Here is a 15,357-nt window from a genome sequence, read left to right on the forward strand (position 1 = left end):
TTTCCAGATCTTTCTTCTTGCTTTCATGTGTGTCAGCCAGCTACCCCACTGTAGCAATCTTTTTATTTTAATTTTTTTTATTTATTTTTTCACTGTAGCAATCTTTAAATCTCAGTGGACCTCAACAGTGAGCATCCATTTCTCATGACAAGCTTGCAGGCAACCGGCCCAGCTCTGTTTCAGACTAGTGCATGGCCAGTGCAGATGGCTCCGTGCTGTGGTTGCTAGCCAGAGAATGCTCTAGCTGTGATAATCTCAGAAGTAGCCGAGTGGGAGAGACGATGTTATGCTTTTAGCTCTAAGTTCAGATTTAGCATGATGCTCCCATCCACATTTCTTTGGCCAATGGAAACCAACAGGATGAGTCTCAGCAGAGTCAAGATGGCATCTTTACCTGCTCATGATGCTGTAGCAGCAGTTAGGGAGCCAAGACATTAATTAGCAGCCATTATTCTCACCGCCTGCCAGTGAGATTGCTGTTCAAGTCCCACTGTGTTTACTGAACTCACTCCACTTTCTGTTTAACTGTCTTTCTCTCCTAACAGAATTCCTAGAATCAGTAGATCTTCAGCCACTCTGACTGAGGGCACAGAGCCTAACTTGAACCTGGAAGCTCCTTTCCTAGGGATATTCTTATCTACTGGTCTAAGTTAATTTTCTTTGTAATGATATTTACAGTAAGCATTTCATTTCCTTGGATTTAGCCTAAGTGCTGTAAATCCAGAGTATCTTTCAGGAAGATGGCTTATTTACTACTGACTTCACTTTTCACTGCTGTGGAGGGTTGATTCTTCCTGTGTGCCCCGAGGAACAGAGGCTGGTTTGTGTTAGGGGGACTCTTTCCGTATCTCTCAGAGAGGCTGATGTAAGAAGTTTCTGGACCCAAATGATAAAAATACCCAGTCCGTGAACCAGTCTTAAAATGGAGTTTTGTCATAGTCATTCCTTAAGAAATACAAATAGTACAGGAAGAAAATAATCAGAATGGAGTATCACTGAATTTGGAGTCTTTCCAGTGATTTTGAGCATTCGCAAAACAAAGTGAGCAAACGAACTCAGGACAGAGTTTAAGACAGAGGGGTGGGTTCTGGGCTTTGAGAATGGAGAAAGCATACTTTAAAAATCAGGGATGGAAAGCCAGGAGCAGCGGTCTACAATTTTAATCTTACCACTTGGGAGGCAAAGGGAAATTCAAGGCCAGCCTGATCTACATATGGGTTTCAGGCTCTCAGGGCTACAATAAGACCCTGGAGGGAGAGGTGGGAGGTCCATGTAGCTAGGCGTGGTGGCACTTGGGAGGTAGAGGCAGGAGCATCAGGAGCCATGGTCATCCTTGGCTACATAGAAAACTTGAGGACAACCTGGGCTACAGGAGACCCTGTTTCAGAGGGGAAAAAATAAGAACTAAGGATGTATTTTCCGAAAAAGGAACACAACCCTAATGCAAGTGGACGGAAGTGGCATTTCCTTCTTCTTTTCTAACCCTGGTTCCTAGCCTCTGGTAGAACCTCTTCAATGTCTTACACATTACAGACTTTTGCCAGCTGGAGTGACATGTGGCTCCTCACAACCCTGCTCCTTTGGGGTAAGTTGGGCTCAGGGAAGCTTGCTGGGGGACTTGGCTTCTGGCCATGTCAAGACTTTTTGTCATCATTTGGTATGTTAGCCTAAAACACAAGTCTAAAGGCTGCTGTATCAATGATCCGGTAGTTTATTGGTGCTTCTTTCCAAAGGTTGGGAAGGGAGCATCTGGTGTCTTTAAGCCTGCAAGCCTCCATCAGAATAAAGACAGCATCATGAATAGCCATCCACTCTGCAGGCACTTGATTTTGGGAAAGAGGGATGGACTGGGTCCTCAAAGTCGTCATGAAGTTCCTTCCCATTCTCTCTTCATCATTATGGTCTTCTAGTCACCAAGTGATATCTGTGTCTCTGGTCTCTTGCAGTTCCAGTTGGTGGACAAGTGGGTGAGTGACCACTCATCTTCTGTTGCTTTCCCGAGTCTGGAGGGAAGAGTAAGAGGAGGACAGCAAGATGTCTTAGTTACCATCTCTGTATTTAGAGTGGGGTTTCTGAGTGGACCCTCGCTGAACTAAATACCTAGACCAGTGGTTCTCAACCTTCCTAAGGCTGTGACCCTTTAATACAGTTCCTCATGCTGTGGTGACCTCCAGCCATAAAATTATTTTCGTTGCTATTTCATAGCTATAACTTTGCTACTGTTACGAATGAATTGTAAATGTCTGTGATCTCTGCTGGTCTTAGCTGACCCTGTGAAAGAGTCATTCAACTTCCAAAGGGGTCACGCCTCACAGGTTGAGAGCCTGGTGAGCTCAGAAAAGCAGAGTTGTGGAAACCCAGAAGCAACCCTGCCAGGCTGGCTTTCCTACTGACTCCCCAAACCTGTCCCTTTCCTAAGAACACAAAGATAGGTTTTCCACCTCAGACAGGAAGGCTTCAAGGGCTTGAGCCTCAGTTTTCAATGAAGTGGATGAAGGTGAGCCCCACCCACAAAGACAGCCTAGCACTGGGTGTGGGGAAACCGGCTCAAGGCAGTTTGCTCTGGTTTGAAACCCGACTGATTTCATCACCAGCAACCAAATCCTAACACCTGGACTGGGGTCAAATGACCCAGAAAAACTCCCACAGCAGAATCCAGGTGCCTAAAGGCTGGCTGGTTCCCTGGGTTTCCACTTGCTAATTTTTTCAAACTAACCCAAATATACATTTTCCCCTTGTGCTAGCGATAATCTTCCAATCACCCACAGTTCTTGCTTTAGCTCCACTTAGGTTTTTCTCTGCTGTTGTTGTCCTCTTTTTCCTACAGCAAATATCACAAAGGCTGTGATCACCTTGCAGCCTCCATGGGTCAGTATTTTTCTGAAGGAAAATGTCACTTTATGGTGTGAGGGGCTTCACCTGCCTGGAGACAGTTCCACCCAGTGGTTTATAAACAACACACTGCTTCAGGTCTCCACACCTAGTTACAGTATCTCTGAGGCCACGCTCAAGGACAGTGGTGAATACAGGTGCCAGACTGGTCTCTCAATGCCAAGTGACACTGTACAGTTGGAAATCCACAGAGGTAAGCATGGCTCGGGGCAGGAGGGCTGAGGATCCCAAGGTCCTCCTCTGTGTGGGTACCAGAGTACTCTCTGTGTCTGTCTGTCTGTCTGTCTGTCTCTGTATCTCTTTCTCTCTGAGAGTATATGTGAGACTTTATTGATCTGAGTGAACATATCAGCTCTAAGGGCCTACCAGGTCAAATCAAGTCAGTATAATTAAAACATCACCTGGAGGTTCTGTGCCACCCATAGAGTCCAGGTGGACCAGTTTTGGATACAATGTCTCAAGAAAAATCTTGGACTCTAGTATTTTATCTATGTCCAAAATTGATGCCAACTCACCTCTGACTTCATCAACAGCAGCTCTTCTGTCGTCATTCTGATTGTGTATAGTGGCTTCACATTGTGGTCTTCATTTATATTTCTTTGGTGACTGTGGTATCAACCATTTTTAATGTGTTTAAGTACCTGATGATACGTCTTTTGGGCAATGTTTCCTTTTTTAAAAAAAGATTTTGGCCGGGTGTTGGTGGTGCACGCCTTTAGTCCCAGCACTCTGGAGGCAGAGGCAGGTGGATCTCTGTGAGTTCGAGGCCAGTCTGGTCTCCAGAGCGAGTGCCAGGATAGGCTCCAAAGCTACACAGAGAAACTCTGTCTCGAAAAACCAAAAAACAAAGAGATTTTGAGTTTTGTTTGTTTGGGTTTTTTGTTGTTGTTGTTGGTGTGTGTGTGTGTGTGTGTGTGTGTGTGTGTGTGTGTGTGTGTCTGTATGCCATATGTCATATGTGCAGGTACCTACCCTTGAAGACCAGAAGAGGGTGTTGAACTAGAGTCACTGGCAGTTATGAGCTGCCAGGACTGACTTCTGGGAAGTGAACTCAAGTCCTCTACAGTGGTTTTCAACCTGCCCAATGCTGTGACCTTTAATACAGTTCTTCATGTTGTAGTGACCCCCAACCAGAAAGTTATTTTTGTTGCTTCTTCATAACTGTAATTTTGCTACTGCTATGAATTATGATGTAAATATTTGTTTGGAGATAGAGCTTTGCCAAAGGGGTGGCAACCCTCAGGTTGAGAACCACTGCTCCAGAAGAACAGCAAGCACTCTTAATTGCTGAACCATCTCACTAGCTTCTTCTCCTCCTCACCCCATTAGCTCAGAGGAATTCTTTATAGATTCTGGGTTTCTCAAGTGTTGGGAATTTCTCTGTGGCTTGCCTTTCCATTGGTTCCCTGTCCCCACAAAAGGAACAAAAGTTCTTCACTGTCAACTAATATGTCAGATTTTCCGGTTACTGCTCTCTCTATCCTATTTATAAAATGTGTTGCCATGGTTATGCGACAGTGGAAGACTCCATTGTGGTTACATCGATGCTTAGTCACTTCCAGTCAGTCTGGGGATGCTAAAACACTAAGACACTGTCTGGTAGGTGGACAGGGAGAAGGCTACCTAGGGGATAAAGCTGGCAAACTTCCAAGATGGCCCGCTTCTTCCTCATCCTCCTGGTCTGAGACAAAAGCCTGGCAGCTTTAGAAAGATCAGTCTGAAGGGCTTTGTTTATTTGTTTACTTATTTTCTTCCACTCGTTGTGCCTCTGCTGATGGACCAGCCTAGGAGTTGAACAGGATCTGTATATGCTTACATGATAGTTGTGAGCCAAGCAGCTACCAACCTTAAATTAGGGGAGAAAGACTCATCAAAGATTTAAAAACCCCTGGTCATTGAGAAGAGACTGGATTTATTTTATTTTATTTTATTTTGAGACAGGGTTTCTCTGTGTAGCCCTGCCCTCCTGGAACTCTCTCTGTAGACCAGGCTGTCCTTGAACTCATAGAGATCCACCTGCCTCTGCCTCCTGTGTTCTAGGACTAAAGGTGTGGGCCACCACCACCTGGAGACTGGATTTTTTTTTAGTTCTCAGCCCCCTTCTGCTTTGGAGAGGGTTTGTGGAATTGCTGTGTGTGCAGAGGGTCTCCTCGGGCTTGTGGTGTGTACAGAGGGTCTCCGAGGGCTTGTGGTGTGTGCAGAGGGCCTCTGTGGGCTTGCTGTGTGTGCAGAGGGTCTCCGTGGGCTTGTGGTGTGTGCAGAGGGCCTCCGTGGGCTTGAGGTGTGTGCAGAGGGCCTCCGTGGGCTTGAGGTGTGTGCAGAGGGTCTCCGTGGGCTTGAGGTGTGTGCAGAGGGTCTCCGTGGGCTTGTGGTGTGTGCAGAGGCTCTCCGTGGGCTTGTGGTGTGTGCAGAGGGTCTCCGTGGGCTTGTGGTGTGTGCAGAGGGTCTCCGTGGGCTTGCTGCAAATGCATTTTTGCACCTCTGATAAAAAACCTTTTTCACCAGCCAATGCTGTGTTAAAAAAAAATTCCCTGCTGCTATCTGTTGCATTCAAGATTTTTTTTCCTGCCTTTTAAATCTTTAACTGGCAGAGGAAAACAAACAAACAAACAAACAAACAAACAAGCCAAACAAAACTAATAGAGACCCCAGGACCAAGAAACTGCAGCTGGTTTGTGGGTCCAAGTTCTAGTCATGTGACTCAGAGTGGGGGTCACTTTCCTTCAGAGACAGTGAAGATGAGGGGGTGATATTTGAACAGGAAATTAGTAAGCTATGTCTGTATCATATGATATAGCTAAAAGTTGTATCTCACATATTTTGATATGAAATACCCCCAGTTAGGGTAAAACAAAACAGAACAAAACAAAAACCCAAACCCAAGCAAGCGCACACTTTTTCTGAAACGTAGAATGTAGCTAAAAACATGTAAACAAATACACATTTGGGTGCAGTATAACATGAAGAGGCAGAACAAGAAAGGGTATTATTATTAGAGGACAAGGAACTACAGACTTCAGGTAAAGGACACACGCCATGAAAGAGGACAGAAAGCTAATCGTTTTCCTAGGTCTATCTCTGTTACAGAGCTTTTGTTTTTGGTGATAGATAAGTACATAAATATATACTCTGTAGTGACAGTATAAAACCCAATGTGAAGCACCATGGTTTCCTTTCTGAACGGAAACTACATATATGAAAGTCCATTGAGATATACAGACTTCAAGTCTCGCTAATTTCAGTGGGTAATTTTTTTCATGTTTGTGTTTTGATAATTTCCTATGGAGAGACATCAAAATCTACTGTGTCTCTGGGACAAAGCAAAGACATTGGTGTGTCTGGGCAGTGTGAGATTGAGTTTCAGGTCTTAATTGCATTTAGAAGGAATGTGGCAGTGTCTGAGGCCACAGGCACTGCCCCCTCCCCGCGGCAGTGGACCACACATTCCCTGTTCTGCCTTCCCATTTAATGGATACTTCATCTCCATTAACAAACATGTCAGCAGTCAGAATCCATCCCTTCTCTATTGCAGCATAGTAGACCTTTACAAACCTACAGCCCCAAACACATGTAACTATTATGCTTCAGTCTCCACAGGTTCTCTGCAGTCAGGGTGTTGACGGGACTGTGTTCCCTTGGGTCCCTCTCCAAATTCACAAAGTCATTGGCAGAATTCAATTCCTTGTGGTTATAGAACTAGTGCCCCCATTTTCTAGTTGGCTATCCATGGGGCGAGGTAGGGGCACTCTCAGCTCCCAGAAGCCCTTGGCATGTAACCCTCACAAGCTATATGTCATAACATGGCAGCTACTGCTTCAAGGCCACCGGGAGCATCTCTATCCAACTTGCTAAGAAAGAGCCAGATATGGCAAAGGTGTGCCTGGCCTGTCATATTCTCTTGGCTATAGAAGCTGGACATAGGGGCACATACGTCACATTCAAGGGTCTTTGTATATATGATTCTTTCTACCATGCAAAGTTAGCTTTGTCCCAACCCATTTCTGAGCCCTGAGAAGGGATGATAAGAGGGGACTAGTGTGCACAGCTCCTGAGAAAGGATGGTGGGGGCTAGTGTGCACAGCTGCTGGGAAAGGTCGCTTTTCTTTTTACCAAAGCTCAAGAGATTTGAAAGTGGGACTCAGGTGTGGGCCACAGCAGAGACTGAGGTTGGAATGTTGCAAATAGTAAAAGGTATACAAGCCTCCAAGATTTGTCCTCCTTGTACTTCCTCTCTTGCATGCAAACATTACAGCCCTCCCTTTTCAGATTGGCTGCTACTCCAGGCCTCTCACAGGGTCCTCACAGAAGGAGAACCTCTGGCTTTGCGGTGTCACGGATGGCAGAGTAAGCTGGTGTACAACGTGATTTTCTATCGCGATGGAAAACACTTTTACTCTTCTCAGGACTCTGAGGTCATCATTCTGCAAGCCAACCCGAGTCACACTGGCATCTACCACTGCTCAGGCACAGGGAGACATTACCGCCGCTATACATCTGCAGGAATGTCTGTCACCGTGAAAGGTAGCGGCCACCCCATGACCATTGGCTGGGCCAGAACCAGCGCTGAGGTCTCCAGTCCCTACCCAATGCTCTTTGCAGCATCCACAAAGGCCTGCCAGTGATCACGGGAGTGCATGTCCATGTCAGGGGACAGCGACTGTACACTTTGTCTATTCATTTTATCTGCTAATGCCAGAGACTCACTCACTCAAGGTAGCCAGAGTTACTAGAAAGTAATCCAGTCCAACCTCATGAAATTTCCACAGAAGTCCCATAGAAACCAGAAAGACATTAGGATTTGGATTTACTCCCATCTACGTGTCAGGGATCACATAGCCTCCTTAAACTCCCTTCTGTTTGAGCTTCTGTAAATCAAACACTTCCCTGTCCACTTTGCACAAGGTTTTTGTTTTAACTTTTCCCATGGCTTACCTTCTTAGTGCTCAAACTCACTGGCAAGGTATTCCTGTGCGAAAATGAGTTCATTTCTGTGGGGAAGAAATTACAGTCCCAGCTTCTCTTTTGAATAGCATAAGTAAGGAAAGGCTTAGTTGGCAAGTGACTCTGGGTTACTGCCATGAGCAATAAACACAGCCCCACACAGAAGAGTGCAAATGTAATGAGAAGCACCATAGCTGGCGAACGGTCATGCCTGTTAGAAAATACACCTCTGTCGAAAATGGGGGACGCTCATTCTCCTGGGGCAAGATTCCCAAAGGGGAGTCTCATGAAAAGGCCAGACACTGAACGGAACAACCCTGTCCCCTATTAACTTTCTCTTTAGAGCTATTTGCGGCTCCAGTGCTGACAGCGTCCTTGTCATCTCCCTTCCCGGAGGGAAGTCCGGTCACCCTGAGCTGTGAGACAAAATTGCTCCCACAGAGTCCTGGCTGGCAGCTTTACTTCTCCTTCTATGTGGGCAGCGAGACCCTGGAGGATAGGAACACATCCTCCGAGTACTACATCCCAAGTGCTAAAAGAGAAGATTCTGGACTATACTGGTGTGAGGTAGCCACGGAGGATGGCAGCATCCTTAAACGCAGCCCTGAGTTGGAGCTTAGAATACTTGGTGAGTGCATGGGGGGGGGCTCCCTTTCCTTCCCCAGCCAGAAGGGGGGCCCCTTGTGAGCAGGGCTCCACACTTCATTCAGAACTGCACTGTTTTCCTGAAACCTTCCCTGAATTTCCTTCCCTTTCTTTCCCTTTTCCTTATTCCCCCGTTGCCTTTATCTCATTCTTCCTCCTTCTTGCTTCCTTCATTATCTGCCTTCTTCCCTTTGCTACAGCCCTCACTCATCTCCTACAGAAAACGTTAGGGTTGTCCTGGTTAGCTTTCTATTGCTGTGATGAAACACCATGACCAAGCACCGTTCATCATGAGGGAAGTCAGGACAGGAAGTCAAGCAGGGCAGGGACCTGGAGTCAGGAGCCGATGCAGAGGCCATGAAGTGGTACCCAGGACCACCAGCCCAGGGATAGCACCACCCAAAATGGACTGGGCCCATCCCGTCAGTCACTAATTAAGAAAATCTCATATAGCTGGATCTTATGGAGGCATTTTCTCAGTTGAGGATCCCTCCTTTCAGATAATTCTAGCTGTGTCAAGTTGACATCAAACTAGCCAGGGCAAGGATGTGTGCTCTGATTATGGAGTTACATGATGGTTTTACAGTTTTCTCTCATAGACAGCATACTCTCGTGTCTGTATCTAACTGACCTGGAGGGTCCAAGCATTAAAGACAGAAACAGGAATTCTCTCTCAAGTTCAGGACAGTGTAGTATTCTCAAGGAGCCTGCGCCACCTAGAGGGCACATTTGGAACTGCTGGAAGTTTCTTGTCCCTGAACTTATTTCTGGGGACACAGCCTTTCTGAGGATTTTTTTCTAAAGGATTTTTTTTTTTTCCCTCCTGTTTCAGGTCCCCAGTCATCAGGCCCTGTCTGGTTTCACATCCTTTTCTATCTGTCAATGGGACTAATATTTTTGGTGGACACAGTTCTCTGTGTGAAAATACATAAGAAGTTGCAAAGAAAGAAAAACTACAATTTAGAAGTCCTTCTGGTTTCTGATCAGGGGAAGAAAGAAACTTCCTCTTAGCAAGTATAAAGTGATAAAGTGTCTGAAGAAGAGGCATCGCAAGACAGACCACACCAACGGAGCCGTGCAGCTCCTGACTGAAGGAATACCTCTTGGAAGGTGGCTATGGACCTGGGCAGCCTGTGGCAGTGCTGGGGCACAAACTTCCAAAAGTTGACTGACACTGAAACTGTGGCACCACACCATGTGACTCTTAAATAAAGCAAATATACAAGCTGACTTCAGTTGAGTCCAATTTGGTAATCAGACATTTGAAAGGAGACCTACTCTAAAGGATTCTTGATGTTTGGCCTTATAGAGCAGGGAAGCGTGAGTAGCAGGAAGTGAATCCCGCAGGAAAAACACCCCCTACCTCCACAGCCCCTCTTAACAGGAACCAGCTCTGAAGACTCCAGTCTGAGGAGTGGGGAGCCAGGGCAGTTGTGACATTCCTTCCCAGAAGGAAGAGCTGTTCCTTCCCTCACAGGGTGGATGGTTTCAGGCCTCCCCAGGGAAAGCCTGTGTGTTAGGGGAGCAGACATGGATAGGGACTAGCGTCATAGCCTGGGGTGAAGCTGGATTAAGGCTGGTCACCATGACAGCATCACAATTTGTGTTCTCTTTCCCACAGTCTCCTTTTATGCATCCTCCCCAGAGTTGCTACCACGGGGCCTAGTGGCAACAGAAAGGTTGGCAGTGTGCTGCGGTTGGATCCATCCATCTAACCTCTCTCAGGTCCAGATATGGCCTCACTCGAGTGGCCTTTCCAGGCAGCCTTAGCGGAGCTGTGGTTGAAGGCTTTGGGGCTAGATGCATGACCGTCTGCCATACAGTCGTTACCTTCCAGCGCCCCCATGGGGTTGCTTCAGTGTTCTCCTTCCAGTACTGCCTGGAAACTGGAGCCTAGAACAGGGTCGCAACACTGACTGAAGGAATACCTTTTGGAAGGCACGGCTCATAGGCGTAAGCCACCAATGCACTGTGACCACACTAGGAAGACTGAATCCTAGAAACAAGGAATAGATCGTATCTCCACTTAACTGTCACTGCTAAGGAACCACTGAAGGTCTTGGTGCTTCACATCTCTGGAACTCTAGGCTCTGCTAGGCTGGAGGTCGCAGTCCCCAGAGAGGGTGTGGCATAGCATGAGTCTCATTGGGTAAGAACCATCAGTGGATACCAAGGGTACTTTAGAACTTTTATAGCCAGGGACCAATAGGCATAGGAGGGACAGGGATAATAGCCCACTGGAGGAGATACACTCTGTTGAAGAATGCATATACAAATTGTCAGTGTGAAAAAACAGTCTTGGAGTTGGAGAGATAGCTCAGGGGTTAAGAGCACTTCCTGCTCTTCCAGAGGACTTGAATTCAATTTCTGTGACTGCTTCTAACTCCAGCTCCAGGGGCCCTGGTGCCCTCTTCTGACCTCTTTCAAGCACTTATGCACGCATGGCATACAGACACAGACATGACAGACAGGCCTTGAGTGTACCTAACCAGCATGCGGTGGTGGGGGCCTGAGTGGGGGCTGTAGGGGCAGCTACTGCGGGAGGAAAAGCCAGCAGGCATTTTGTTTCAGGTAGTCAGGTCTTCGTCTCTGGTCAGAGGTATGAAAAAGAAGCCAGAAGTTCCCGGTTTTGTTTTTGCTTTTAAATCTGATTTTGCTCCTAGTCCTCCATATAGACCTGCATCTTAAATCAGAAGTAAAAGCTTGCTGGCAAGGGAGAGTTGCTAGTTACTTCATTTACCCATCATTCCATCTATTTGCATGCGGAAGTGTCCAGCCTCTTGACATTGTGGCACCTCCCAATCAGGTTACAAAACAGAAACACAGTGAAGGACTAGGGTTTAGATCCTTGATAGGCAGACACATAGGGGAGGTAACAGATAATAAATATGGCAAACTACTCGCTTTTTTTCACATACTCCTGAACAGAGTCAAAGACCTAATGAATGACCGGATGGGCTTTTTCCTCCTGCCAGCAGGGCCCGGCAGTGCGGTCCAAGTAAAGGCCGGACTAGTGCATGTTTATCCAGAATTGTGGGCCTATCGGTTTCTCAGTCTTTATTGACATTGACCTACCCTAAATTAGAGGAAGACCCCCTCAAAGATCCTCAAACCCCCATCCCTCCAGGAGAGGCCGACTTCCTGAGATCACCCCCAGTCTTTCTGTGTGCCCTGCTCTGTGTGTTTTTCCTCAACCTAATAAAAAAACTTTCTTCACCGGCTGATTCTGTCTGCGGTGTCTGGGATTTATTCTTTTGCTATCTGCTCCACAACATTTTTCCTGCCTTTAATTCTTTAGGTGGCAGAGTCTTAGATAGTAACAGAAAGAAGAGAAAGAAAAAACAAAAAACAAACAAAAAACCCAAAAAACGCCTCAGGGACGGCGTGAGTCGCTGGCGCCATCCGGTGGTCATCTGCACACACTGCAGTCAGCGCGCTGCTGGGTGGCCACTGGGCTTCCACGCGGCCCGAACTTGTGAATAATTGCTTTTCCCCCCACGTGGCAGGAGCGAAACGATTGAGTCTGCGGCAGCAGAAAGCACGTGGGAGAGGGGCGTGCGTCTCCGATTCCCCCCGATACAGGGAAAGGCACCCCCGCGTTGGCGGACCAGCGTACAGTGATGACTCGCTTGGCCTCTGCGCCCGCGCAGCAGCACCAGAGGTTGGTAGTGTCCGGGAGCGCGCAGCCGCAGAGCCTCCCAGCCACGCGGCGCCCCCTGGTGGTCACTTTGGGGCTCGCGGCCGCCGCCGTCTGGGAGAAGATTCAGACTGCCCGGGGAGACGCCAGGGAGCCAGCAGGAGGAGACTGCGACCTCCGCCTCCTCCGTGTCCAGCACACACGGCCTCCCCTCTGGTTCCAGCATGTCATGTCGGAAGGAAGGAAACCTGGGCCAGCCAAGCCAGCGTGAGGGCAGGCAGGGACCCCGGCGGATCCCTGAGAAGTTTCCAGAACGGAGAATGAGGCGACCCGCAGGGATATGATGCAGCGGGTGGGGAGGAGAGTGGGTCCTTCTGCCTTTTGGGGGAGGTGTGGTTTGGTAATGGGAGTCTTCATAGCTAGGGGGCCTTGGCTTAATCTTTAATTACCACCCCTTTCATGACTGTGTACAAAACACATTTTCCAGGCTTGCTATGGAGAACCACAAACTCATTCGAGGGCGAGGGAGGGGGGTCTAGGCCCACTTCAGAATGCTCAGAAGTTTCTAGGCTTCTTTGGGGACAAAACAGGAGTAGCCGAATCCATTCAGGGCCTTCCATTACTCGATCCCTTCAGAATTTACAGGTTATCCTCTAGGGGGAGCCTGCGATTAGCCCAGTCATTGTAAACTGTAAACTACCAAGTCATTGTAAACTGGAAAAAGAATGGAGATATTGCTAGTAGGTGGCCTTTGGGATTGAGACCTTCACTGCCACAGACTTAGAGACTAAGTCAGGGACTGTATGAAACCAGAGTGGGAGGGGCAGCTTGTGCAACAGAGTGGCAGTGGAGCTACTGAGAAATGGTCACATAGACAGTATTTTGGAGGAAGGGTCAACAAAACTTTCTGATTCACTAACAGGAGATGAGAGAAGGGTGATGGTGGGGTCATGGCTCAGAACATTAAACATTCCAATTGCTGAGCCGAGGAGCAAGGTGGTAGGACAGGGCAGGCAGGCAGAGAAAGCAGCAAGACTTTTATGTAAGTGTATTATTTAAGATTCTTATTAAACCTAAGTATTACTCTTTAAGCAGTACTTTGAGTCTGGAATGCTGAGCTCCAGAATGTGGCATTGTCAGTGTAAGTGGACAAGTGCATATGTTTGAATAGAGGCTGGGTAGAAAATGCCAGTGAAGGGTTTGATAATGGCTGGGTGTGGTGGCACACACTCTTAATTCCAGCACTTGGCAATGATCTAAAGTCTTAGAAAAATTGGAAACCATGCCAAATTTTCATGAGACTATTTAATATGGAGACAGACTGCATTAAATCTGTAGATCTGTGTTTCTGTGGGGGTCAAGGAAGGAAGGACACGGCAGTGTTGACTTTCCTACGCATGACAAGGCATAATCTCCACTTATGTCATTATTTATACTTTACAGTGGGTGCTAGAATTTTCCTTCTAGAAGTATTGTTAGAACCATGCCTACCACGTCCATTTGTGTGAAATGGGACAGGAAGAATCTTAAATGATGACTATGTCTCATAACTGTAACAGGTGGTGGTGGTGGTGGTGGTGGTGGTGGTGGTGGTGGTGGTGGTGGTGGTGCACGCCTTTAATCCCAGCATTTAGGAGGCAGAGGCAGGCGGATCTCTGAGTTCAAGGCCAGTGTGGTTTACAGTGAGCTCCAGGACAGTCAGGGCTACGCAGAGAAATTCTGTCTCAAAAAACAAACAAAAAAAAAACCCATCCCTTAGATAATTGTATATTAAATTAAGGTTGACAATGAAAATAAGACTCTACTCTCTACTGCCCACCCTTTCCCGTATTTACAAAAAATAAAATTGTTCGCTCTCCTGCATCTGGCCTTCCCTTTGTATCCCTGTTATACTGAGGACACACTCCTTAACCATTACAAAGATTAAAAAAAAAAGTAACTTGTGGAGAGGGAACATATGTTCAAGGGAAAGACTGGCAGAAATGATATGGGAGCTAATGGGGACAGAAAATCACTAAAGACCAGAAATAGTTGACTGAGGTATTCTGGGAGAATAAACATAAAAAAATCTTCAAATGTAATGTTTGCTGACAAGCTAATTTTGAGCAAGCAATGCCTGGGCTCAGCTTGGCTATGAATTTGAAGACCCGCTGGGAAGACACAGAAAGAGTTGAATGAATAAACATTTTCATTGTTTAAAAGTACCACTCTTATTTTAAAAAATAATAATTTCTAAATTTAATGGCATCATATCCTGAGATTTCCCAAGTTTTGGTGACAATAAGACAGAACTCAGATTTTAGCCCTAGATTTCATAGCTCTTTCACTTCCCACTTCTTACCCTAATTCTCTCATTCTGCTGGAATTATAAGAGAGTAGATATCTGACTATCTTTTCAGCTTCTCCAACTTATATGTATTTGATTGAAAGACTTTTTTCTTTAATTTTATGTGTATGTGCCCCATGAGTGTGCAGTACCTGAGGAGGCCAGAAGAGGGAGCCAGATCCCCTGGAGCTAGAAACACCAACAGTTGTGAACTGCTATGTGAGTGCTAGGAATCTAAAACCTATGTCCTCTGGAAGCACAGCAAATGCTTTTAACTGCTGAGTCATCTCTCCAGCCCTAGTTTCTTTCGTTTAATTCAAACAGTCTCCTTTTCATGGAGCTACTTAAGGCATGGTGTCACAGACTTGTAATCCTGCACTTAAGAGGCTATAGCAGGCAGGAAGATTGAGATTTTGAGATTTTGAGATTAGTCTGAGCGATTTATCTTATTATTGTGGGGAAGCCACCAGAGAACACTGCTTGAATATGGGTTTAAGCCAAGAGAAAGTCTTTATTATAAGAGATGGTGGAGATCCTAATTTAATACTGAGACTTTCCAGGGTGAGCTTTTAAGCACAAAAATAATATTCTCGGTTGACATACTTCAGTTTACAATAACAGTTAGTCAGAAGCAGAATTATAGAAGCTAAAAAGCAAGGTTTGTATATTTTGAGACTTCCCCAAAACTATGGACTTTGATGGATTAGGTCTGTTTTCATTTTGACATACAGTACTGTCTATGATCTGAGTTTCATGGCCAGAATGATACTTTCATCATCGAGTTAGTTGTGTTAAGGTGTGGGGACCTGTTATCAAACAAAACACCATTTAACTGGACAAATGACTCAGTAATTAAGAGCATTTTGTGGCTCTTACAGATGACCTGAGTTCAGTTCTCAGCAACCACATAATGGTT

General features: G+C 46.3%; 1 protein-coding gene across 1 annotated transcript; it reads left to right on the forward strand.

Moving 5' to 3' along the window:
* Positions 1–1,554: 1,554 nt before the first annotated feature.
* Fcgr1a (Fc fragment of IgG receptor Ia) lies at positions 1,555–9,708 on the forward strand. Its single transcript, XM_027393689.2, has 6 exons — positions 1,555–1,585; positions 1,947–1,967; positions 2,828–3,085; positions 7,159–7,413; positions 8,177–8,461; positions 9,311–9,708. Exons 1-6 carry the CDS (start codon positions 1,555–1,557, stop codon positions 9,487–9,489), a joined length of 1,029 nt encoding a protein of 342 aa, XP_027249490.2. The 3' UTR covers positions 9,490–9,708.
* The last annotated feature ends 5,649 nt before the right edge of the window (positions 9,709–15,357 follow it).

This window comes from Cricetulus griseus (assembly GCF_003668045.3).
Source record: "Cricetulus griseus strain 17A/GY chromosome 1 unlocalized genomic scaffold, alternate assembly CriGri-PICRH-1.0 chr1_0, whole genome shotgun sequence".
Classification (NCBI taxonomy): domain Eukaryota; kingdom Metazoa; phylum Chordata; class Mammalia; order Rodentia; family Cricetidae; genus Cricetulus; species Cricetulus griseus.